Source organism: Metopolophium dirhodum, chromosome 6, assembly GCF_019925205.1.
Source record: "Metopolophium dirhodum isolate CAU chromosome 6, ASM1992520v1, whole genome shotgun sequence".
NCBI classification, from domain to species: domain Eukaryota; kingdom Metazoa; phylum Arthropoda; class Insecta; order Hemiptera; family Aphididae; genus Metopolophium; species Metopolophium dirhodum.
This window is the reverse complement of record NC_083565.1, coordinates 19,004,612-19,031,201: the sequence shown is the minus strand read 5'-3', so window position 1 is coordinate 19,031,201 and position 26,590 is coordinate 19,004,612. Positions and strand designations below refer to the sequence as shown.

The 26,590-nt window shown below is 33.2% G+C and overlaps 3 protein-coding genes across 6 annotated transcripts; 1 reads left to right on the top strand and 2 right to left on the bottom strand.

Moving 5' to 3' along the window:
- Positions 1–1,140: 1,140 nt before the first annotated feature.
- Positions 1,141–16,614, bottom strand: LOC132946150 (probable ribonuclease ZC3H12C). Of its 2 annotated transcripts, none has more exons than XM_061015992.1 (6): positions 15,918–16,614; positions 4,318–4,626; positions 3,556–3,710; positions 3,322–3,464; positions 2,343–2,577; positions 1,141–2,247 (listed from the first exon to the last, which is right to left on the bottom strand). In XM_061015992.1, the coding sequence occupies exons 1-6, from the start codon at positions 16,152–16,154 to the stop codon at positions 1,428–1,430; spliced, it is 1,899 nt and encodes a 632-aa protein (XP_060871975.1). In that variant the 5' UTR covers positions 16,155–16,614; the 3' UTR covers positions 1,141–1,427. The 2 variants fall into 2 exon arrangements, with proteins under 2 accessions (XP_060871975.1, XP_060871977.1); XM_061015994.1 differs by lacking the exon at positions 15,918–16,614 and adding an exon at positions 5,558–5,771.
- A 20-nt stretch (positions 16,615–16,634) lies between these two features.
- Positions 16,635–19,166, top strand: LOC132946152 (uncharacterized protein C16orf52 homolog A). 3 transcript variants are annotated; one of them, XM_061015997.1, is made up of 4 exons: positions 16,635–16,877; positions 18,041–18,197; positions 18,292–18,504; positions 18,565–19,166. In XM_061015997.1, the coding sequence occupies exons 2-4, from the start codon at positions 18,095–18,097 to the stop codon at positions 18,750–18,752; spliced, it is 504 nt and encodes a 167-aa protein (XP_060871980.1). In that variant the 5' UTR covers positions 16,635–16,877; positions 18,041–18,094; the 3' UTR covers positions 18,753–19,166. The 3 variants fall into 3 exon arrangements, with proteins under 3 accessions (XP_060871980.1, XP_060871979.1, XP_060871981.1); XM_061015996.1 differs by having other exon boundaries at positions 17,945–18,197; XM_061015998.1 differs by lacking the exon at positions 18,041–18,197.
- Positions 19,167–20,895: 1,729 nt separating this feature from the next.
- On the bottom strand, positions 20,896–25,715 carry LOC132946151 (pre-mRNA-processing factor 17). The gene is made up of 10 exons (XM_061015995.1): positions 25,260–25,715; positions 23,246–23,462; positions 22,910–23,121; positions 22,566–22,662; positions 22,290–22,504; positions 22,112–22,220; positions 21,880–22,034; positions 21,648–21,781; positions 21,290–21,511; positions 20,896–21,216 (listed from the first exon to the last, which is right to left on the bottom strand). The coding sequence occupies exons 1-10, from the start codon at positions 25,410–25,412 to the stop codon at positions 21,039–21,041; spliced, it is 1,692 nt and encodes a 563-aa protein (XP_060871978.1). The 5' UTR covers positions 25,413–25,715; the 3' UTR covers positions 20,896–21,038.
- Positions 25,716–26,590: the final 875 nt, after the last annotated feature.

Genomic DNA, 26,590 nt, shown 5'->3' with positions numbered 1-26,590 from the left:
TTTTTCATGTAACCCGTTGTGCGACAATAATCATTTAATCATCTACAAACTATTTCAAAAATTATCTCAGCAGTGGAATTTTAGCATAAAACATAAAAAATCGCAGTTTAAATAAAAGCCTAAAATTTTATTTTTGGCGACCAATTTCTGAAAATATTTTCAATATGTTATCGAATTGATCTTCTTCAATATTTTGTCTGGTGGTAGTCATGCCATTGGGTTGGTAGACGAGATAATGGAATTGAGACTCATGGTATTCAGGATAACGGAAAAGTACTAATTTATTAACATAATTAAATAATTAAAAGGTTTAAAAATTATTAAATCTTTGAAAACTGAGTAAATACTATTTATTACTATAAAATAGTTCTTATTCAAGTTATTCAAGTTGTTCAAATTAATCACTTCAAAGTAAGTTTCAAAATAATTGAATAAAAGTAATAATAATTATTCCTCTAACTAAATTATATTTAATATTCAGCTGAAGGTTATTTTTAATAATGGCCAGCAATATTGTGGAGTGTGGACAATTGTTCATATGAAATTAAAATTCACTATATTGTGTGCTTCGTTAATTATGCCCACATCTATTTTGCTGTATTGTTTGATATTTATAATTTCATTATTTTTTAAACTTTTAATTAAATATAGATAATACAAATATTTGTATAACTTAGTCACAATAATATTAAAATAAGTATTATTTTGACAATACCAATATTTAGATTATTATGTTGACCATCATTAGTTATTTTTGTCAAATGTTGTAAGTTGTAAACAGTTAACTTATATATGTGTTGATGTATACATGGAATTTTTCGAGAAAACACATTTTTTTATTTTTGAGTTGATTTCTGTTTTGTGGAACTCTTGTCACAAAAATTACCTATGCTTAATTCATGTTAAGACATTTTTGTCAGGCAAAACTTGTCTATCTACTACTAACCTCTTTTCTCATCCATAAGAGTATGAGATACAAATATTTTACTTAAGGTCATGTGGAAAAATCCTTAGCATAAAATGTCTAAAACATTAAAACTATGGTAGCCGGTAGGTCATCATTATACGAAAACAACAGTACAGTTTTTTCTAATGTTAGATAAATTGTGTGAATCAAAATAGCAGGTATAAAATGAAAAATTATAAAAATTAAAATCTTATTATTATTAATACCGCAATTTGTCGTACGTTTGACACAAGTTAACAAAAATATCGACTTAAAACTAACATATACAAAATTAACATAATAGTCTACACAAATATCATACATGATTCAAAAATAAATCAACACAAATAATCAGATACATTGTATCGAGTGTCGTCGTCTTGTCGATAAGCTAATATAATATTATATTGTTAGACAAAATCACTTGTGAGCGGAGAAGGTCGCGTGTTGGACATGCGACCCCGCGCTGAGCACATACGCATCACGTCTTTGAGAACATGTTCAATATAGCCGCACATATCTTCTGTGGGTTAGTCTCGTTCGGGTAGTACTGCATGGCTGCCGACACCTGTTCCTCAGGGAATATCGACGACAAATGGTAGTACAGCTTTTGCCTGGCTTCGTGGTAACCAGGAAATATCTGCGGATCTGAACAGCTGGCAGCCACCAGCGTGTGCGGCGGCAAGTTCATCGACGGCTGCGGCCGCATCATGGGCACGGGCGGTGCGGACGCTATCCTTGTCACATTGCAGTGCTGGCTCTGCCGCAGATGAACCAGTCTTGGGTCGTAGGTCGGGTTCAGCGTGAGCTGCCGCTGCAGCTTGTGGTGCAAGTTGCTGCAGTCCTCGGGCTCGGACGACTCGGCGGGCTTGCCCCTGTAGTTGTTCGAACTCGGCGGCGTCGTCGTCCACGCTCCGCCGCTCACCCAGTGCGGGTGGTTGGAGTGATTGTGGTGGGTGGTCGTCGGCGGGACGTTGGACATGGTCCGGGCCAGCGGCTTCTTCTGCTGGTTGTTGCAGCCGGACTGCTGCAACGGCAGGCTAACGGACTTGCCCTTGATCTGTCGGCCGGCCGAGCCCTGCCGCTGCGCGTGTTCCATCAGTCGCTCGGTGACGGACTTGACAGGCTGCAGACCACGCTCGGGGTGACTGAACTTGCATTTGTTGCCGTACGTGCACTTTTTGCCATACGGACACGTCTCCGCGCTGACGGCGGTCAGACCAACGCCCGGCGCTTTGCTCCGGAGGAACACGTCCAGAGTAGGACCCGAACGGCCCAGCGGATCGTCCGGCGGCATGAACCTGCGCGACAGAAAACGATGACAGTTATAGTTTATTATGTTTGTCGAAAAGACTTCGATCGTCAAGAGTCGTCGTTGTTAATTGTTAACGCATACCTGTCGTTGACGAAGGAGTACATGAGTATGTTGTTTTGCACGACCGAACGGAACGCAGGACTCTCGTTGGCCAGATCCCGGTAGTTGTCGTTCGACACGACGACACCGTCTAGTTCCGAGGCCAAACGCAGAATGTACCGATCGTCGTAGCACACCATGCGCTTGCCACCGATTTCCCTGGAAGGGGTGAAAACCAGCATCCTTGCGCGTTCTAATTCCGTCAGGATATCTTGGTCTATGTAGACAAAAAAAAATTTTTTTTTTAATATATTAAATTATATTATACCGTGATATATGTGCATTTTATATGGGCCCTAAACAACTATTATATTGGACGCCTTGCACGATTCCGAATCGTCCCATTACGAAAAATAAAATATGGTTACATTTTTTTAGACATAACCGTTTTTCTTTCGAAAATGTCAAACGACATGATGAGGTTCCCCCTTTTTAAATCGAAATATCACAAGGATAAAATATTATAAGAATAGTTACATATTATTAGTTTTTAATTAGTACTTGACGAAAGACCACCATAGTGACCGGAGGTCCGATGTCACACTGTATGTGTCTAAAGCTGGTTATAATTTGTGATGTGTTCGGCTTTCGGGTGTGATAAAGTATAAATTAACGACACTATACGGTAGGTTATTAATTATCGACGGATATTTTATGAATAGGTGCGGTAAAATCGTATATTATTTAACAACTAATTCGATGGCGCTGTAATAGTCTGATCCACCAAATATCAAATGACAATATTAATCGCCATATTTTAACCCACAACTAATACATAAATCTACCCACCCTCGCCTACACAGAACCACATGCCCATGCTATCTATTTTTGTTATTTAAGTATTTAACCATCAAGCCACCCAACATTCCTAAACATCCCCGAACCAACTATGTACAACGGGTATTCCGATAGTATACGATTGGTTGCAGCAGGAGAGCTTCAACTAAAGTTCGCCACTTACCAATGATCCTCCTGTTGTCGGGCCTCGAAGCTTCTTTCCGCCACTTCGGCACAAACACTGTGATGTCCGTGTGGCCCCTCATCCGGAACCAATCAACGCAGATTTTAATGCCTCGACACGAGAATGTCTCTTTGTTTCCGTGGCTGGAGGAAGCAGGGTAGATAAAACGAAAACGTTAGTTACATTATTGCAGGAGCGACTACGATCAACGGTAATTATTATGACCTAACATACCTCATGGCGACGTTGCTACCGTCGATGACGACGTGCCGGAGTTTGGGCGCTTGGGGACTAAGCAACGAGTCGTTGGTGTTATTCGACTGTGCCTCTTCGCCGTCCGACTCACAGTGCAACCTGTGACCACATTGCGCGCCGAGCTTGATCAGTTCCTGCAGTATAACAACATTAATGTATTAAACACACGAAAAACTGCAGAAGATACATAATATTGAGAGGGCACTCAACTACAGCAGTGTCCCTACAGTCTCGTATGCACACGCCGAGTCTAATATTACATATTAAATACGGCGAAAACTAAAGCTATTCTTCATTTTTCCGCGATACCTACAAATATTTTTTCGTATACAATGCGCATAAGGTTATTGTATATGTGTTTGTGACCCTAAAATGTAGGGCCTAAATAATCAACCGGTGGTCGCTCCAATGGGCTTCATGAGAGAATTGCTGCACTATAGAAAATAAAATATCCCCAAACCAAAAATTCTTCTTTTATTGCAACACCCACAAATGTTTTTCTTGTGTACAATGCGCATAAGGTTATTTTATTTGTTTGTGACCCTCAATGATCTGCTGGCGACAGCGCCAGGGGGGGTTGAGAGAATTACTACACTATAGAAACTAAGATACCAACATCGCATGTACGTGCAGCGAGACAATAGAGACGACCGTTCACCGTCACGCCCGCATTTATAATAACATAGTTAATATTATATTTGAGTTCATAAAAAATAATAATATAATCGTCTATAAGCTTACGGCTAACAGTTGGTCCTGCGTGGGTTCGGGGCCCAGCTTGCCGATTGCCGTCTGCACCAGACGTTCGGTGTAACCAAGCTTGAGCGCAAAGTCCACCCTCGACTTGTACGCGGCCGCGCTCACGTATTCCGCATACTCGGCGCCGAGCGTGTCCGACGTGGTACGGCTGACGTCGTCGTGGTGGCCGCCAAAGTGTGGTCCGCCGACGGCATCGTCGTCGCCTCCAAAGTCCGAGTCGTAGCTCGAATCGTCATTGCTGCACTCGTCCAATGTCTGCAGCTGCAGTTCATCCAACGAGTCCACGTAACACTGTCGAAACGAAAACGATCCGGTCAGTATACAACAGTTCACCGATATTAAAGATAGTATTTATCAAAAGGCTATTCATATATAATATTATTATTGTTATGTCAATGTTGTATTCGATTAAAAACACGATCTGTACCGAACACAACACTGCGTTATATAATATATTGCAGAACTAATGGACATACTAAGGGCCTGTTTTACAATCATAGTTTAGACCTCGGTTACGCCTAACTCACTGATTTTACCGGCCGAATTCGGTGGTTTAACCTTAGTTTAACGATTGTAGTACGGGCCCTAAGTAACGCTACTACATTGGTATTTGGCAGGCAGGGTAAAGATTTTGAGTGGAGAAACTGCTGATGTTTATCAACTTGCGAAAAACTGAAATCGCAAAAGAGTATACTACCCCTACCCCTCTGGGCGCTCTGGCCTTCTATATAATAATAAATACTTACGTGTTCGGGCGGGAAGAACATTATAATGTATATTGTGGGGGCGTATAGTTAGAAATTATCTTTTAGACACATGTGAGGAAGCTTATATATCAATAACGATTATATTTATCTACATAATTTTTTTAAAAAAACTTGAGTTTTTACATTGGTAATAGTGTATTATATTATTAGTTTTGCTAACTGCCAGGTGTTTAATGAATGTCGATAATGTGCTAATGTTTGTGAATGAGACTTCGCCGGTTTATTATTTAAAATATCCCATGATATAGTTGCACGTGCATCGAAAAAAAAACAAAAACCGCACGAGATCGAAAAAATAAAAGGCAATAAACAGACGAACAGGTGGTTGCGACCGGCGCATCCGGTTCGCGGAGAGATAAACAATAAGAGATAAACACGGAAAACCGGAAGCAGAGTTCTGCAAGTACTGGAGACGAAGTCTTGCACAGGGTACACGGGGATTTTTAAAGACTTACCCGAAGTACGCCGGTAAAAGTCATGGTTGCGAGTCGGAAAAATCGGCGTTGTGACGTGCGACGGGATGTTGATATGTGACGGTGCGCGACGCGAGAGACTGCTGCGCTGCGCGACGGCCAACCGTGTACTGATGCGGCGGCGGCGCGCGGTGGCGGATCCGGATGAGCTCCGTGTCGTGGGGACTGCCGCCGCGCGGCGGATCCGGGAGAAACAACACGACACTGACCCGAATCGTCGTCGTCGTCGCCGTCGTCGTTTCCACCGCCGCCGCGCGCTCGCTCGCTTCCGGGAGTGAAGGTCTGCTACGGCCGCCCACCGTCACGGGCGGTTACGAGCGTGCGGCGGTGGCGGCGAGCGCACTTACACTCACACACGCGGAATATTATTACAAAAATACGCGTGCGTGTGCGTGCGGGCGCGAGCGTGTCAGCGGCGTGCAATGTGCAACAGGTAGGTATGCGTAAAGTGAAAAAAGGGTTAACGGACCCGAACGCCACCGCCGTCGACTTTTTGGAGGGCGCGCGCAGGGTCACATCGTTGGTTTTATACATAATAAATATTATATTACTATATACCATATAGGCACGAAAAATGGCCTACCTAAACTATTAAATAGATAGGCGTACCTATATGCCTGCAGCAGGAGAGGCACATAGGTAACTGGGAGCTATAGTAATAAATTAAAATGGTGTATATTCGCGCACCGTGCTTAGGCAGTTAGGCACAATATTGAATACGTTCGATTTGCACGAGTTTCGAGACATACACAGCTACTACAGGTGTTCGAGGCAAATGTTGAGGGAGGCCCTACAACTGGTCACTAGAGCCGCAGTGTATGTATGAGAGAGCGCCGACCCAATATAAACTTAAAACATCGCGGGGGTGTTAAAATTATGCACATCCCTTAATCCTTACACTAAAAGTCACACTTGTATACTGTATTACTGTCAATATTCGGTCTAGGTATATATTATTGCAGTAAAAAAACATGACTAGATAATATGTGTACTTAAATATAATATTTGAATGGTATTATTGTAATGTAACCACATTGGGCTACCAGACCATATTTTAATAAATAAATAATATATGTATATTCTAAATTATAATATATAATATTATTATTATTTAGGTGTATAAAAGGTACATAATATTATAATTAATGAAAATATTCATAGAATACAATAATTCTTAGTCTTGACAACAATATAATTAGTATGAAATCATTTTCTGAACCAATAAAATGTTTTAAGGATTGTATAATATGCGTTATATTATTCATATGTATGTGCACAACCACATCAACAATAAGTGAAAACCAATCATAGAATGAAATTTAAAATGTTTGAATTAAATTGTAATTGTAATTTTTGGGCCACTGGAGGTAACGGCGTAATCTGTATACTTCCTAAATAGCGATATAAATCACAATAGGATTTCGTCATTCATAAGAAAAGTGGATGAGATGCTATACGAAAATTTTAGATATTATAATAAAACCTTTGGATAAAATAACTAGGTATTATTATTTTTGTTATGTGAAAAACATAAAATTGTTCGCAAAATTTAAATACATCTGCGAGATGAGCCACTAATATGAAGCTATATATATATAATTTATATTTATATGTAAAATGTATAAAATGTATTTAATACATAATATAAACGAAATATTAATGTATGCACATGTAATGTCCTGTGACAGCCTACCTGTTGAGTGTTGGAATACAAGTATACAATGTGTGTTGTATAAACAAACAACGGAAAAATTAAATAACGGTTCAAATTTATTATAATCCTTTGATTTTCAATATCTTTATATTTTTAGATGGACCTAACAACAGTCTTGATCAAAAACTATACATTGCACGAAAGATAACTAATTTCAATACACAATTTGAGACCAGAAACACAATCTTCAACAAATAATGTTTATTGTCACACGTACCTATACTGTCAAACATATTACACTATATGCGCATTACGCAAACACAGTACACACCATTACCAGGCTTGATAGATGATTTTTTTAAATCATTAACTATATATTTAATATTTATACCAAGCGCAAAAGTTCTTAAAATATTCTACACTTGAAAAAATCCGTACTTTAAAACTAATTCGTACATGACTCAGCTGCATATTTTCCCTCAATACCACGGAAAAGCAATCAATGTCATTAAATGCATTAAATGTTTTGATAACACCAAAAATACCATAGACAATACAAACATTTTTTTTTTAAAGAGAAAATGATTTTTTTTAATACTTATATACTTTGAATACTGATGTATAGCTCAAAGATAGCGTCTATGTCTATACTCTATACATATACACAAGTTGCCAATCAGATGAACACTGAGCGTTTCTTCTCTAGTTTGAAAAGAATACAATTATATTTAAGACATTATATTACCAAGGAAGAAAGTTTAAATTCACTGGCCATCATGAAAATATAATATAAGTAGAAATGACGATGAGAGCATTAACTGTGACGGCGATGAAATTAACAAATTCGCCAATCAACAGTCACAGCATAAAGTTTAATTTTTTTTTTACAGCGTATACTATAATTAGTAACTTATTTTATTTTACCGAGAAATATTATATCTATATGTATTGCTAATACTTACATTTATTAGATAGGTATATAAATTGTAGATTTTTCCAAAAAAAAAAGGAAAGCCGTTAAAACATAATTATTTAAGAGAGAATTATTGTGAAAGTAAGGTAGAACTGCAAACTCAATAAATGAGACCCCGAGTCAGGGGGCTAAGCCCTAACTAGTTGCGCCACGCACGCTATACAAGTCCTCGATAAAAAGCACCCGAAGAAGCGGCAAGATAGAACTTTTCCTACCCACTAGGAATTTTAAAATCAATCATTATTTATTTATTATCATTTCATATTATATTAGGTAAAAATATTGAAGCTTATACCACCTAGAAAAATGTCTGAGGGGAGTGTACGTCTAAGTGTCGCTTTATAACCACTATATACATATATCAATAGCGGGTGTAATTCATCTTCTAGGGGTCTGACAATATCCTTTTGGTCCAAAAATTCTACTTTTAACTATTTACCTATTTAGGCCTATACCTAGGTACTGTATTATCAATAACATGGCCAGACGTCAGTCAGTGTGACCATTGACCGCCTATAATTGTAATGGCACAACTCACAAGACAAACAATAAATTATTATTTATAGGTAGTTTATGATGTCTATAGGGACGCCATGGCCCCTATCCCCCCTGATATATATACGTATTATGCTATAAACCTGCAACGTTTCACGCGGTCCCTGCAACACAAATTTTACGTTTGTTAGCAGGACGAAACTGAATTTTTGTTTTGTCGGGTATAGTGTTTATATATTTTAAGGACTGCAGCAGCAACATCACGTGTGCACGATATTCCCAATGCACAAAAACTGCAGCAGATGCGACACAAGTCGTATAGATAGTATATAGGTACAACACTATATATGTTGCATCCGGGTGATATTTATACAGTTAAGTACACAATCCGGTGTATAAATTATGTGTGTGTGCGCGCGCGTGTGCTTACTCGTGTTATATATGAATGTAAATAGTTGTCTTCGCAGCGCTGCAGTGTACTTACCATATTATGTTTACGATGTTTTTCCGCGACCATTGTATATCTTATGGACTATAACATGGTCGTATAAATTTAACGTCACAGAAACTTTATAGTCACATGATAATATGGTCTATATACTCTATACTATAATACGCGATAAGTTAATACCTTCAACGCTAAGTGTCGCAGAAGCAGGTGGTATTTCATAAATATTGTTTACGATTTAAAATCAGTTTTTCCTCCTTTTCTAGTATACATCGCGAAATCGACACAGTCGATAAATCCAAATTTCAGCGTCCCACTGATACGAATTCCTCAAGAATTGCGAAATGAATACCTACCAATCCATTATTTATTATTATTATTATTATTATTATGAAACACGTAATAATAATTTAAGTTTTAACGATATGTTGTTTTTCAAATACACAAATATATGATAATTTATAAGACACGACATTCATAATAAATAATAATAAATTATGGTCGATATGTACAAAAGTTTAAGTAATATTGTAAATTGTAGTATAATGTGATTTTCTTTTGAAAGAGAAAATAATATATTATTACAAACTTATAGACTTTGTGTTTAAATACTATATCAATATGAAATTAATTTCAAACGGAGCGGGGGAGGGGAGTTGAGGATGGAAATCTTATTCAGGAATCTAAACAAAGGTAACAAAATAGTATTCATATAGATTAATGAGATAAGAATAATATTATATAACACAATTTCTTTAGAAGGATGATAAAATAAACAAAATAATTAAAAATATTATTAAACTCAATAAAATATTGATATTTTTGTTTATATTTGAAAATGGTTATGGTCTATACGTTAAAACTGAATATATTTATTATTTTGCATTTACGATAATATACGTTAAACACTAACAGTTAAATGAGAAGTAGATACTTAGGTATATAAAAGTATTACATTTATATTGATTATTATTAATACAACTATATACTATTAAACGTATAAATTTGAAACCAAAAATTGTTTACGACCGCAACGTCGGTTAGTGTATTATATTATTATAGTATTCACAAACTTCACATTTATTTTACAAGACCTAACATACCTAATATGAATTCTAAAAGTTCGTTAATCCTCAATTTGATTGCTTTGTTAAACATTTATTATATTTTACAGCATCAAAATCTTGCCGGCGGGGTTTCGATAAAACTAAATACCTAATATAATATATCTCTGCAGCTCTGCTCGTTACATATTTTTGGTGTTACATAATAACTTCCATATTTTTCGATTACTGCAGTTCACCAATATTTTCCACCTCACGGTCACTCCTTTCAATATCCTGAAACCCATGGGCTAGCGGCTAAGCTATAGGTAGTTTATTCTCTATTTTAATATATAATCGTAACATCTTCTACACTTTCTCTATACACTCATTTCTTATTCTATATTTTCTTTGTCACTCGAGAGAAAAATAGCTCAAATTGTTTATCACTGTCGTCTGTCACAATATGTAAGTCACGTTATATACCTATATCTTGTCATTATAATACACTGCAGTTTTACATACTACCTATCACATATGTTTTTGTATAATAATTATAATTTATGTTATCGAAGTCTATGGTATACGGTCCGTGTTTATCTGTCTTTATAGTACACACTTAGTTACAACTAAATAATCCCGCGCACATTAAAATATGCTCGTTATTAATTATACGCACCGCATAAATCCATTAAAATCGTACATTAGTACATTACAAAATTGTTTGCAGGATTACACGATAATGCAATCACCACCATTAGGTATCGTAATATTATGCTATTACACTCCGTACTCACCCCTTAATTTAAATACTCTCATATATATATACGTATTCTATAATATATTCATATCATTCTATGAAATTCAATTTTTTCCTGAAAAAAATGTATCCATTAATTTCTCTACTTCGCTCCAAAAATGTTAACCAAGTATATTTTTTACTTAGTGAATTAATTAACAAACTGTAATTATAACTAAACACTATGGTGGTAATATATTATTCCTATACATTATCGTCGACGAGGTTTGGGTTAAAATAAGGGTCATAATATCGATTATAATACAATATTTAAATGTTAACTTATACATATAGGTATAAATATAAATTTAAATTATAATATTATATCATACTCGCATAAAAATACGATATTATTTAAAAAAAATTACAATTTCATTTCTAACTAGGTAAACTATTTAAACTATCTTAAATATATTCATCCTTATCAAACAAATTATGCTACAATATTTTTTTATATTTAGAGCAAAGCAATATTTTAATATTGTATTTATATGTTGTAAAACTGTGTATTTGGGTGTTATCCGATTAATTATGTTTCAGTTTTTTTGATTTAAAAAAAAGACATTTAATCGGACTTGCTTTGTTTTAGAATGTTAATTAACCAATTCATCATACACTCGCAGATACTTATACTTCAAGTTGAAAAAAAGTAGGTATATAGTTTTCTTACTTGACGATAAATATAGTTATAAGTTATAATACAAATAAACTGAAAATAATAGATGTATTTAAAATTAAAATTATTACTACATTATGATACTTTTACAAAATTGTGTGAACGTTTCTATTTCGCTTTCAAACCATATTATAATAATGTTTTGCACGGCCCAATAGTTTTTTTTTTCATGTTATTATAACAATTGCATGAAAGAAGTTTATTTTAATCCTCAGAGAAAGTGCCAAAGTGTTCATCAAGTAAAGTCAAGTATAGAATAATATGACCTTCTAAACATATTGGTCCGTGACAATATGACATCCGATAACGGATTCATAATTCATATTTTAAATATCGTACATTCGTCCTATAGTATGTAAGTATCTGACTAATAGCTGGTTAAAACCCAATGACTTACAATGTTTTTGGCTATATACACAATGTACTCATTATACATTATCCCTAGTGTTATTTTAATTCTAAAGCCTATAGTATGTTAACAATGCAGAAATCACTATAGTGCCTACCGCATTTAATAGGTAAGGATATTTATTAATAAACGTATCCAACAACAAATTAATAGATTTTACAATTTAAGTCAATTTAAGATACTTTGGTGTAATAAACGCTGTTTAAAAAATGAATTAAATGTATTGTGGTGTGTACGGTTGAATACACTATGACTACACAATATAAAATATTTCAGCATGGAAATTATTACGGTTGGTTTTACTCGCAATTGTTGATAAATTAACATTATATGTATTATTTTAACAGTCTGATTTCTTAATTAATGATCAGACATTTTATCGTTTAGAATTTGATTTTTACTAGTAGCAGTATAAAATATTATAGTAAGAAAATATATTGTCTCATAGAAACCACAATAATTTTTAATTTACCTAACTATTTTTTATATATATTATCAATAAGACAATCGAAGCATAATTCCTATGCAACAAAAATTTAATCACCGAGTTTGGAAAGCGAGCACTTTAAAAACGCCCACTACCTTCTGTTATACCAAAAAAAGAAACGGATTTATTAGGTACCTATACTTAAGTAAATATTTTTTACGCAAATGAAGATCACTCGAAGGTAACAATGTTGTATTATAATTATTTGTAACATTTCATAACATTAAGACACCAAACAAAAATTCCGATATTAAAATTCAACATTTTAATTCTTATACATAATATAGAATAGGTATCAGCGGGTGTATATTTTACACAATTTTAAGTTGTTGTAAATACACATATTATTAAACTGCAAGGGGTGTAAATAATTGTTTCTATCGGGAAACCAGCTGAAAATATGATTGCAAAGCCAGTGATACGTTTTTCGATAGGTGTAATAATTTATTATACTAACTAAAGTTGATTTGTTCTCTGAAAAGGCCCAGCTGGAAAACAACTTAATGGGGTACAAATACCTAGTATATATACCATCAAGTCGAAGTATTTCGAATAGTAAATAATAATAATGATTTTATACTGCCAAAATGATCAAAAAGTTTTTATCTCTACATATGATGTAAATTTGTAATAAAGGTTACTATATGATAATGTATATAATTATGATTTTAGGTATAAACTTCAATATCGTGTCAACAAAATATTATGTTCAATGTTCACACATCAGCTGTCTAAGCAAATGTATATGCTTTCAGAGTTCAAGATTATATAAGTTGATAATTTTACTAGCTGGTGCACTTCAGTTTAAATTATAATAAACTCGAATATTTCAAAACAAGTAATGCCATTTATATAGGTAATTAGAACGTATAAATATATTATTATAATGATTTATTTTATTCGATTAAAATTTGAACAAGAAAAATTTACTTTGGGTTGTTTGCAATATAAATAATGATTTTGAAAATCGGTTGAATATTATACTATAGTACCGGAGTTATTAAAAATAAATCAGTATATATAAAGTATCAATTATACATAAACATACATAAAGAGAAATACATCACCTTGGTGCGCGCTAAAAATAATCGAAATTAAGTAGCTTACCTATATAGATGAGTGTACTGGTTTTTTTCAAGGCTTTAATAAATAGGTACACATACAGGAAAATAACCATGTATAGGAAATTTAAGAGGATCTTTATAGTTTATGTATCGAATATGTAATACTGTGTCCTAATACTGTTAAAAATATAAGATTTTTAAACAATTATTGATTTGATAAATCTTCGCTAAACGATTTAAACCTCAAAATTGGTTACAGGCAATACCAACCAGACTTGGTCTAATTTTATCACATTAATTACATTACTTTTTTGTGGAAATATAGAAAAACCTACTCGGTACTCCCGGGAAGCAGTCACGCGCCATTTAATTTGATTTGAATTTAAAATAAGGAAAACGAACGCGCTTAGTCAAGGAAAAAATACGGTATACCTATATATTATACAGGAATAGTCTAGGCACTTGCAGGCTACAGACAACGTTCGTTAAAAAAATATAATTTGCTGAACGTATATTTAGAAAACAGTAAGTGGCGATCGGAGAGAAAAAAAATGTCGAAAAAACACCCAAAAATCCGTATAGCTACCAAACTGTTAGCACCAATCCAATTACGGACGTTCTAGACACACAGATGGATTCTAAATAACGATTTAGGCCATTATCGAAAGGGAAAGTAAATCACACACACACGAACAGGATGTACTTGGGCGCCTTTCACGTGCTTATAATAATATGTGTACAACGTTGCGGCACAATGTTTTTATACATGAATATGAATGGCAGACTTATATGTCTCTATTGTGCTTTTATGTGTAACAGGATTCGGTGAAATATTGATTTCTAGGTACCCGTGCACACAGCAAACGTGATAATTAATCGAATATGTGCATTACAATATTATAATATTGTTTCTGATCTGCGCGTAGAATTCGTTACGCAACCCTGCAGGCGCATATACAAAAATTAAACGCTCGGACGCTGCGGCGGCGACACAATATAACAATAATTATATTTCATTAATAAAACACATTGTAGTATAATATTATAACATCACTTCACATCACATAGTAGGTATATTATTATAGCCAGTATAAGAACCTACCTAGGGCTACGGTTATCCAATATTGATTGTGTGCACATCACATGGTTTTTCGACGACAAATATTATATATTATGCCTACCGGGTGCTACTAATTAACGTGTAAGTAGGTATGTATAAATACTTACACTTACGTGTGATAATATTTACTGTAGCGTAATGTGCACAGTGTCGTAATCAAGTCTAGGTAATGTGAGGGGGGAATCAATATTTTGTTTACATTTTAATATATTATATTATGAACGCATATCAAAACATATCAATACATTATTTATATATGAAAATATTTTCAAAGTGAAGTATATAATGCACTATTAATACTTAATTTCAAGCAAAAATAATTACAATGTAGGGAATATTAAAAAATAATAATAATAACGTTATAACAGATCTACTTTACTGAGCTTTTTAGAACTAATTCTTTTAAAACGTTCTCTACTTCTCTGGAGATCAATAACAGTATAATATTGTCATATAGATAGGTACTATTAACATGGAAAAATTTCGAAAATTACACATTAGGAGGAAGGCATGACGAGACAAATGTCAAAGTTGCACACTATATTGTAATCGGATTTTACTATAGTGATATACAACAGTTTCTAAATTCTAAGACAGGTAATTCAAAATTGATAAAAAAAAAACCCACTACTTTTTGTTTCAATATTCTAATGATCAAAAAAGAAAAGTGGTGTCGCGGGGAGAGGTATTCAGCAGTCAACAGTTAACACTCAGATCAGTCAGTACCCATCATTATAACGACACCATTATACTGTCACTTAACCTGTTAATTACCAATTATAATGTCGAATTTTTGCTAACATATTAAAGGTATAATAATAATATATTATTATATTATGTAGCTGTAGTAGGTAGTCAACTCGCAGTTCAAGTCACAAAATATGGCGGTGACTGGCTTCAAAGCGAATGGAACGAACAATACCTATGATACGTTTTCGTTTCGTGTACCTCCTACACAACTGTAGGTAGCTAACCGTCAAAATCTCGTTATATAGTTAGGCTTTAGAGTTTATAACATGAACCGTAAACTAATCGAACGGTAAGACACGGTAGTAGCCGTCATGGTGGGACTACAGGTTTTTTATTTTTAAAAAGCGAAAGATCGACCGTCATGCAGCACTAGTATCGACGCGTAAAATTATTTATATTTTATAGTATGATATTATCTAGGTACCTTTAGCCGATCGATCAAACGATCGTCCGGCGCCTTGTCGTATTCGTCCAGCATGGTAACGGCGAAAACAACCGCCGGCGCGGACGTCCCGCCACCACGGTTGACGATCCGCAGCTCACACCCGAACAGGTTCCTGATGGAGTCCATCCGGTCGACCACCAGACGTCCCTTGGAACTGTCCACCGACAGCGTTACGTCGGAGGCGCTGGGCGGCGGCAGTGGTCCGGCGCGGTCCATGGTTCGACGCCGTCATGGTTCTGCGATCAAGCGGCGGCCGCTTCGCCGGACCTTTCACACGGCTCCGCGGTCATCGACGTGCGACCGTCCGTCGTCATTCGTAGACAGTTAATAATTGAAATGTTTTGTTCGACACGAAAAGGCGATTTAATAACGACCGGTAGGCGATTGCTAATTGCTATGATTGTAATTTTTAATAGGTGCCTAACCTGTCAAGACAACAATGAGCAAGGGCCAAGGATAACGACAAAATATAGAATCAGTCAGTAGCCAGTACTCAGTGGTCGGAAGCGATTGTATTTTACGACGAAATCATAGAAGAAAACCACGACATTATCGTTGACGACGTTACAATATAATATTTAGTTAATATTACAATCGACAATATAGTAAATACCTATATCACAAGCAAGTAACAAGCAAATAATATGAAAATTAAATATTAATAATAAATAAATATGTCATGGTAGAGCACTGTCTGAGCACTAAAACGATGGACGATGCGGTTATCACAGCTGCTGTGGTTATCGCGATTCGCGATGTGTTTTTGTTGTTGTACTGTCCGACGGGCGCGCAGCCATTCTGCGCACGAACACCTACGCAGTATTACTTCGCGCGTGCGCACCGCGACCAACAGTCGTCGCCATTTTATACCGCTGACGGGCCCGTATTGGCCGTATTACATGTTAAACTGAATTCGGCCGGTAAAATCAGTGGTAACTGGTAAGTGCATAACCGAGGTTTAAACTATTATTGTAAAACGGGCCCTAATGTAATTCCACAACAATTATGACCAAAACACATTTTACCAAAAAACATGTAGGTATAGACTATAGACATACCTAGATTAAGGCTCTATGAAAAAGTTCTCGTCCAAACATTTAGTTTTTTTGCTAATTCTGTTATTTATATTTTGATTTCGCATTAAAATTTGTAGGCTATAGTAATTTTGCCAGCATAGGAGTTCCGTTATACGACGTGAAATCATGTTTGATAATCATAGTAGTAGTCAACAAATTGGCCACTATGGGTAGAACGACAATTTATAATGAACGGTCTACCAAAGTACGAAATCAGAACTCTCATCTGAGTATAAATAGTCGAAAAAATGTTTTCTCGTAAGTACTGATTTAATGCTCCTGTGCCCCTAAAATTCACAATACACGATCAATTATTCTCTAATAAATAGGTACCTATCAAAATGGTTTTGAATGTTTTGATATTTTAAAAATAAATTGACACAATAATTATTGATCGTGTATGGGGCCCATTCAATTTTCAGCTGATGTTCATGAATTATAATAAACTGCTTTCAAAATCTTCGTTTTCTTATAGTCCTTAAATAGTATTCAGAACTTTTTATGACATACCCACAATCCACCATCCGCAACTTACTGTTGACTATAAATACCTACAGTTTATAAATTGTTATTTTCAATCTCATGTGACTAATTAGTAATTTGTAATTATTACTGCTCATCCGAGTAGCAGAGAAGTAGAGATTTACAGACTCAACAGAGTGACAGACTGAAAGTCTGCACTATGCAGCATAATATTAATTAATAAATATAATAAAAGTTGGTTCTCAATATTTTCATATTGTTGCTTCTTGTTCTTCAACGTTAATCTCAAATATGGTAGCAATGAGATAACACTATCACGTTACTATCATTGTTCATTATCATAATAAATAATAATATCACAGAAAAATTCTGTGATAAAATTATAAATTAATAATTATAAATTTTATTATTTTAGAATTTTGAGTATTACATTTTACTTTTTGACAGTTTCAGACAAAACTATTAAAATACAACTTAATATGTATCCTACTACAGCAGTGTAGAAATCATAAATGTATAAACTAATAATTATGAAACATTTAGTGACACTTGGTGATTTCTATAATTTATCATGGGTTGAAATTGCAAAACGTTAATATGGACAAACTTACTGTTATTTCGGGGACTTTGTTCTTATTGGCCGATGTATTTGCAATCGTCAGTTTGGCGATGCCTGACTGGATCATAACCGATGTAGGAGGTGATTATTAGCTCATAATTATTTTTAGCAGGATTAGTAAATACAGTACCTAATTAATTCTTGTGATCCTAATATTAAGATAATTTGTTTCTAGGTGACACCAGATTGGGTTTGATGTGGACGTGTATGACCCTCTTTAACAGACCACAAGTGTGTTTTACTCCTGATCTGAGACTCGAATGGTTATTGGCTTTAGTCAGTATTTTCATTGGGTGTATATGTATAACTACCACCATAATTTTGCTGGCCTCTTCGCATTGGGACCGAAATGTTATACCATATGCACGTTGGGTAGGATTTACTGCCAGTAAGTTAAATTGAATATGTTTCAGAGTTTACATAAACTTACAACTATTTATTTTTTCAGTGGTACTATTTTGTTTTGCTGCCGTTGTATTTCCCATGGGTTTTCATATACCAGAGATTGGCGGTCAACCATATCAACTACCAAATAGTCATCAAGTTGGCATCTCATATATTTTATTTGTGTTGTCACTCTGGGTAACTGTAATATCTGAGTTATTTGCTGGAAAAGTATGTTTACCCCATTTTTAAAAGCACTACAACTTCGTGGACTACAAAGTATTTGTTGTTTGTATTATCAAACCCAAATTATTTGGAGTTTGAAAGCAAGGAAATTAAGTTGAATACTATGCAAATAAAATATTGATGTCCATGAAAAGGTTAAATAAGACTTTAAAAAAATTAGAACCAACAACTCTAATATACTCATTGAAGGCTACATAGCAGTAGCATCAAGAAATCATGCCAAAAATACTCATTCCTAATAATAAAATAATTTTGGAAAACAAAAATATATCTTGTGAATTTTTAAAACTATTTTAATGTAATATGAAAAAAATTTTGAAATAGTTGACTTATGTGTAAGAATACAATTATTGTAAGATTCATGAAATAATTAAATGTATTATATTATCATAGTAAAATATAACTGTTTGTATATTTAATCATTGATTATAGTATTATACTCTGTACCCAAGAGAATTCAATTCTTGAGCATCCCTAGTACAATAAATGCTAGATCAGCTCCTGCCTGAGGACCTTGGTTTTAGATAATTAGGTGACAGATATAATGGTTCCCATTTGGTGGATGATATGTTACCTCAAAAAATGTATTTTAAATTGTATATTTATTATTTAGAATTATTCTTAAAAACTAAATACTAATATTATTTTATGAATTATGATCTTATAGTCTTCAGCAATTGGAGATTTCAGACCCCATGATTCATGAATGTACTGGTTTTACGTTTTTTTTTTTTTTTTTGTCAGTCCCTTTTAAGCAATAAAAGAATTTCAAACTTCAACTTCAAGGTTGGTTTCTGGTTGCATATTGGATCTAGAGAGTACTTAGAGGATTAAAATTTACCATTTTTTCTTCATCGGGGAATCTAAAAAATAAATAAAAAATTGATAATATTTACAAAAGTGATTTTGTTATTTTGTTGTATAGCAAAAGCAAGTTCCACATTTCTACAGACTTTTGTTGATTAAAATATAAATAACAAATAACGATATATATATCAGGGGTAGTCAAATTGTGGCTCGCATCTTATCTTAAGACGCAAAACATTTTTACTAACATAATATTAGGTATTATACTATTATAGTATTATATGAAGACAACATTTAATCTGACATAATGTATGTTATATATTTTTTTCCTACTACACATTTTATTACATTTGATATCTTATTATCTTATTTATGATAATTAAGAATCTTTATTTCCCTATTCTTGAGTGTTAGCTCTAATATATTTTTTATTATACTGGCGTGCAACTATTATCAATGTTCATCCTTTAATATATATGGTACGTCAGTCCTGAATTGAGGACATATTATTTATTTGTCAATAATTAGTGCAACAACCTGTATTACTATTTACTAATATTATATAAAAATACAAAATATCCTAATATACAGACAGCCCTTCACTCGGAACCATTTTTTTGTAATCAATGATAAACCATTGTCTACAAATTTAACTCAGATACATGCTCAATGACAAACTACACTCAGCACTTAATATAGCATGTGAGTTCTCTATTGTTTTTATTTATTTACAGCGTAAATAAAAATATAAAAATATTCAACTCTGCAGGTCTATAGTTTTTATTGTAACTAATTTTATGTTGGATGACAGTGGCTTTCTCTTGCAATCTCTAAATATGAAATGAGGTTTTACTTATTTAATTACGTTAAATTCCCAAAATATATCTTATTCAAAGTAAATAGCTTCATTTCATGATCATAAGAATGAATGTTAGGTAGATTTTATAGATTTATTGTTTTTAAATTGTGTAACAACTGAAAATTATCAGAAGTGTCACGGCCTATATCTCATTCAACCATGAACAAAACTAAATATTTTTAATTTTTATACATTTCAAATTTCAAGATAATCCTCTAAGTACTGAATATGTCACTGACAATTTTTTCTAATTTTTCAACTTTCAATCCAAGTTGTATATTATCTATACAATACTTAGAATATTACATTGAAAATCATTGTTTAATGCATAATTATTGTAACATATAAAAAAAAATTTGAACTCATATTGCATATATAAAACTACTCCAAATCAATATTATTATTGAATATATATGGTATATATTATACTCAATGATACTAGCTAATATCTATAGGATTAAATGTGAAATAATATACAAGAAAATTCTTAAAAAATGTAATTATAATAATTGTCAAAGGGTATTTGCTTATATATATATATATATTACACGTTTGAAAATCTTATGACACAAATCATAGGTGACTCGTTCTAAAGATACCCAAAATATATTCATTGTACATCTTTGTTAATCCCAATATTTGATCAGTCCATCCCATCCAGCAGTTGCCACTTTGCTAGGCTCATGTGGATGCCATAACGCAGCAATACACACGTTGTCGTGTGCTTTCCATTTTGTATACAAACGACTAGTTTTCCAATCCCAAATAAATACTTTTCCATCAGCATCTCCTGAGACTAGGTAACTAAACCAATAAATAAATAATAAAAGTTAAATAATATCCAATGCTTAAAACATGAATAATTTGTAATTTTTACCTCATATCAGGTGAAAAGTCTAATGAACAGGCATACCCTGCCACCATATGACCAGAAAAACTCTTTTTTCTATTCACTTTGAAACGATTCATTGCCGAAAATATAACTATTTTATTATCCATACTTTGACAAGCTAGCCATTTTTTATTTGGTGCAATTGTTACACTTGGCATTGAATGCATGGTTGGATCAGCTATATACTTCATATCCACTGGTATGTCCCTAAAAAAATTTTTAAATAATTAATTAGTTTTTTTTCAACTAAAATACCTTTCTTAGGTTTAAATTAAAAATCTTTCAAATTTTTGTTAATCTGTTTAATTATAATAAAAATGTAGTATAATATGTATGTGCATACCATTCCCAAACACGGAGACTTTTATCATCAGATGTTGTGACAAATCGCCTATTTTCATCAACAAAGGTGATACTGTTCACTGCTCCCAAATGTCGTTCATATTCTTGAACAATATTTCCTGATCTAGTGTCCCACTAAAATCATGTTTAAATATGTTAATTACTAACACTATCAATTTAACTAAATTGTTGTTTTTTTTTTTAACAAAAAATATAAAACATTTTTCACTTACACAAACAATTTTCTTATCAGCAGTACCAGCAACAAATAAATGTTGTTTTTCTTCTTCCGGGTTGAATTTTACACAATACAGTACTTTATGATTTGTAAAACTTTTTATGCAGTCTCCAGTTTCTGTGTCCCATAATTTAACATACCGATCATATGCTAAGTAAATAATAATGTTTGTATTTATTAGTAATTAAAATAAATCCTATACATAATACATTAGTATAATACTCTACCTGCTGATAAAAATTTTGTTCCTTTATTGTTGAAACATGTATCTCTGACTGCTTGTGTATGACCTATATAAGTTCGAATACACTTTCTATCTCTATAGACATCCCATAACTAAAAAATAAATCATATTTTTCATACACCACACAAATAGTTTAAAAAATAAAATAACTAAATAGATACCTTAACTCTACAATCCATGCTGCAAGACATAAGTAAATGAGCAGACCTCGGGAACCATCTAATAGCTGATATACCTTTGGTATGACCCTGCCATGTATGTATATGTGCTTTAGGAAGGAAACATCTATCAGGAGGCGCATTTGATTTAAGATTAACACCTACATCTTGTGGAATATGTAAAAATGAACGCCCTTGATAATCAACAGGATCTTTAACTGTAAAAAAATTTTAAATTTAAAACTTCAATTCATAAATTTAAATTTAAATTTAAATTACTATGTAGAATTGATTTTTCTTTGAAGCTTTTATCTTCAACTTTTTTGCCGCGTTTATGTTTTTTGGCAAGGAATTCCTCAATAGCAATAGCATCTTCCTATAACCAAACAATTAGCAATACGCCAATAAATATTTAATAAAATATGGTTATACATTCATCGCGGGTTGCGCGTTTACATGTCACTACTAATTGTATGTCTAATGCCGGTAAAAATAACCAATATTAATACCATTTTTTTTTTTATACTTGTTCTTTATGTTTAGAGATTTACAATCAGTAGCGGCTCGTGAGTAAATATTAAGGAATTTCAAAAACGCTTTAATTATACAAAACATATTCTTACTCCTTCTGGTTTTGATATTTTCTCCTCATCAACATAACATCCCCAAGGTCCTAGATATCCATCAATATCTTCTGGTTTGTCATTTTTATGACGTTTTCTTTTATCAGCTGGCCTTTTCGGCACAGATTCAAAAACTGTTTTAAATTCATCGGTATCGTCTGGCTTACGACCAATAATTTCATTGGAATCGACTGTAGGATCCAAAGCATAACCTAATTGTACAGTTAATAGAATAATATATTAATATTATATTATAAATAGTTTACCACTTCAATACATTAATATTTAGAAACAAAATTAAAAATAATTCTAGTTTTTAATCTATTTTTAACAAACCAAAACTATGAAATGTTCTTCTTTGAGTTTCAAACATGAAATCGCTAATATGTGCTTTCTCAACAAATCCAGTCATCATGTTCTTAGGCGCTTTTTGTTGTTGCGTTAAGAAAGGATTTTCTGGTCCTGCGACTGGTGTAAAAATCTCTTCATACTTCATATTCCGAGTGATTTCTTTAGTTCCAACATCAAGATACTGAACCGATGTATCATGTGCCTATTAAAATATAAATATAACATAATGTCATAATATTAGGCATGTTTTGGAGGAGTAACCGGCCCTAACCGCTAATAAATCATTTCTGCTAATATGATTACTGTAACCAGGTAATTAATTTCCAGTTTAGTGAATGTTGTAACCGATAGGCACAGATATCTGGGCCGGTAATAGGGTTTACTGAGGTTTGGTTACTAAAGTTTTAGTTACAAACATAATTAAAATTTAATAATAATTTATGTAAATTTAATCATTTAACTTATATTATTAAGCAATAAACATTTTAATAATGAAAAATACTGTGGAGTATCATTATATGCAGTAAAAATCAGAGCCATAGAGATGTTATTATATACTTAAATAGGTATAGAGTATGATCAATTTTTCAGTAATATTACATTTTTAATCCGGATTACATTAGATTGAATCAGGACTTTTTCTGAAAAGTTGAAGGACTGTAGAGTACCTAATTACATATTTATAGGAATACTTCAAATTTTAACCTTTCTAGTATGCTAATAACATTTGAATTACAAATAGCAAACATCTATTATTGATACCATATTGAGTAGCCCCCCCCCCCTTTTTTAGCTCAAAAGAATGCCATACCTTGATACCTGTATGTGTAGTATACTTGTATCCTCTTACAAACATACATCTGAGCAAAATAGTAATTTAAAAAATATAAATTACAAAGTAAGTTGTTACTTCTATAAATCCATAAACAGGTAATACATTTTAAGATCTTATCACACGTAAGCAGTTTGTGTTTGTAATCAATCAAGTAGTATACTAGCATAGTTGCATGTATGATTTTCACGATTTGTCGAAATTGTTATCCAACTTTTAAGGGCAACAGCCTGGAACATCTGATGATACACTTACCAGAAGATTAGGTAAACTGACACAAAGGAACTACATGTATAAAACTGAATTAGGCCAACATAAGTTCAGCAAAGCCATTTGCACGAAGCTGGTAAAAGATGTGTTGTTGCTCAATTAAATATTGATAATGTGTACAAAAGAAGTAATCAAGTGGCGGCCGCATCTGAGTTTCTTAAGGGGTGAAGGGTGGGTAATAGCCCATAGATGATAATTTAGTATAACTACGATAGGTACCTAGTTACAAATATGCCTTTATCGGGTTATCGGTACTGCGGGATAGGTGAAATATAAAGCTGCGTAAACACTAAGACTAGAGTATGCTCAGACCGGGCATGTGTGCTCATGTTGTGCATCGTATGTGCTCAGTATGGACGTTATCAAATACAACAAACACACAAAGAATGCGAGCCGAACATTTCGGCTCGCATTCGCTGTGTTAAAAACACTTGTGCGTTGACATACCATCAACACTGTAAAACGGACAACATGAGCACACATGCTCGGTCTGTGCGTGCTCTAGTATGTACGCAGCTTAAGACTAGCCTCTGAAAAATTTCAAGATCGCCATGCCACTGTCTAATGAGGGTAACCACAGAATTTAAAGAAACAATACTATCTAAAATAGAATAAGCCAAACTATAAATAATATACTCATTGCCCACAATTTACCATATAACCACCACATACCTACTTATAAAATTAATATTTTTTTCAAGTGTACACATTATACATTTTAAAAATATTGTTAAGAGTAAACCCCGTACACGCTCCAATACACCCCTGGGTACAATACAATATAATATTTACTACTTGAGCTAGGTAAATGTAATTTTTCGAATAGTAATTTTAAATAAACAAATTGTAAGAATCAAGTTGAGCAGTACATAATTAATAGATATTTGAAATACTTACAGGTGGCAAAACATTTGGAGCTGCATTTACTGCAAACTTTGCACTTAATTCATGAACACTTATTTCATTATTAAAAGGTGTTTCTAGAGGTGTTTCATCTTTCGTTAGACCTTCTTCGTCACTACTGCTACCGTATTCTTTTAAATTCAACATTTTATTGAAAAAAAGTACCTATGTAATTTGTCTGTAGTCTATATTCTATAGTAAATTAATGTAATAATGCAATAAGAAATTGTATTTTCAATTTTGTATACAATTTTTGATATCAATGGACAATGGTATCAACTAGCAATTAGTATCAACATTTAACACACATTGCGCATTTACGCGGCGACCAATGTAAATATTACTAAATAATAAATACAACCACGATGTAAAGAAGATAAGGTTACGCCGTTTCGTATCTTTAAAATGTCAACGCTATGAACCATGGTCCATGATGCTTGATAGTTGATGCCAAAAATTAGAACCGTTCAGTCGTTCAGAATTTCTCACCAGAGTACGCTAGCATTCGCCCGAAGGCCGATTTTTATAAACGTAATATAATACAGATTTCAGATTTATACTTAATTTTTATTTACGCATTATAATATGTAATAAAATATAAATGTTGTTAAAATGTCAATATTCATAATTTCAACATTATATTTTAGATATTTAACATGAACGTTTTTCAATCGTCATCTATTATCTATATACGTCTATACCTATTATTAATTATTATATATTTTAATATTTATTATTTATATTGTAACTTGTAATCAAATACTATAGATATTAATACGAGACAGTCAATGTTAAAATGCTGCGACATAGGATCCGGATCCCCCCAAAATCGTAGTGTATGCCTATATGAGAAATCCTTCGACGTTGTCGAACCAATGATAAGGACCTATGATATGTTTGAAGGTAGGCAACCCATAGGTACGTTTCGGGGGGTACAAAATGTGTCGCGGTTTTTTAATTGAACTGTCCCGTGTACTTATCTATAGTACTTGTTGTAATTATTATTATGATAAACATAAACCTTAAGAGGGTGTCATGGGCGTCAGCGCACTATTTGTTTTCTCTCTCTGGCACACGCGCAACATAGACAAAACGCATTAACGCAGAATTTTCTATGTCTTAAGTAATATTAGAATAAAATCACCCATTACGAAAAAGATAGAGAATAATATTTTTGAGGGAATGACTTATCGATTTTATATTTTATTGTTTTTTGAATTAGTATTTTACTTTCAAAATAAACAAAAAAATCTTTAGACAAATCGATATGTCAATTCCCCAAAAATATTATTCTCCATCTTTTTTGCAATGGGTGATTTTACTCT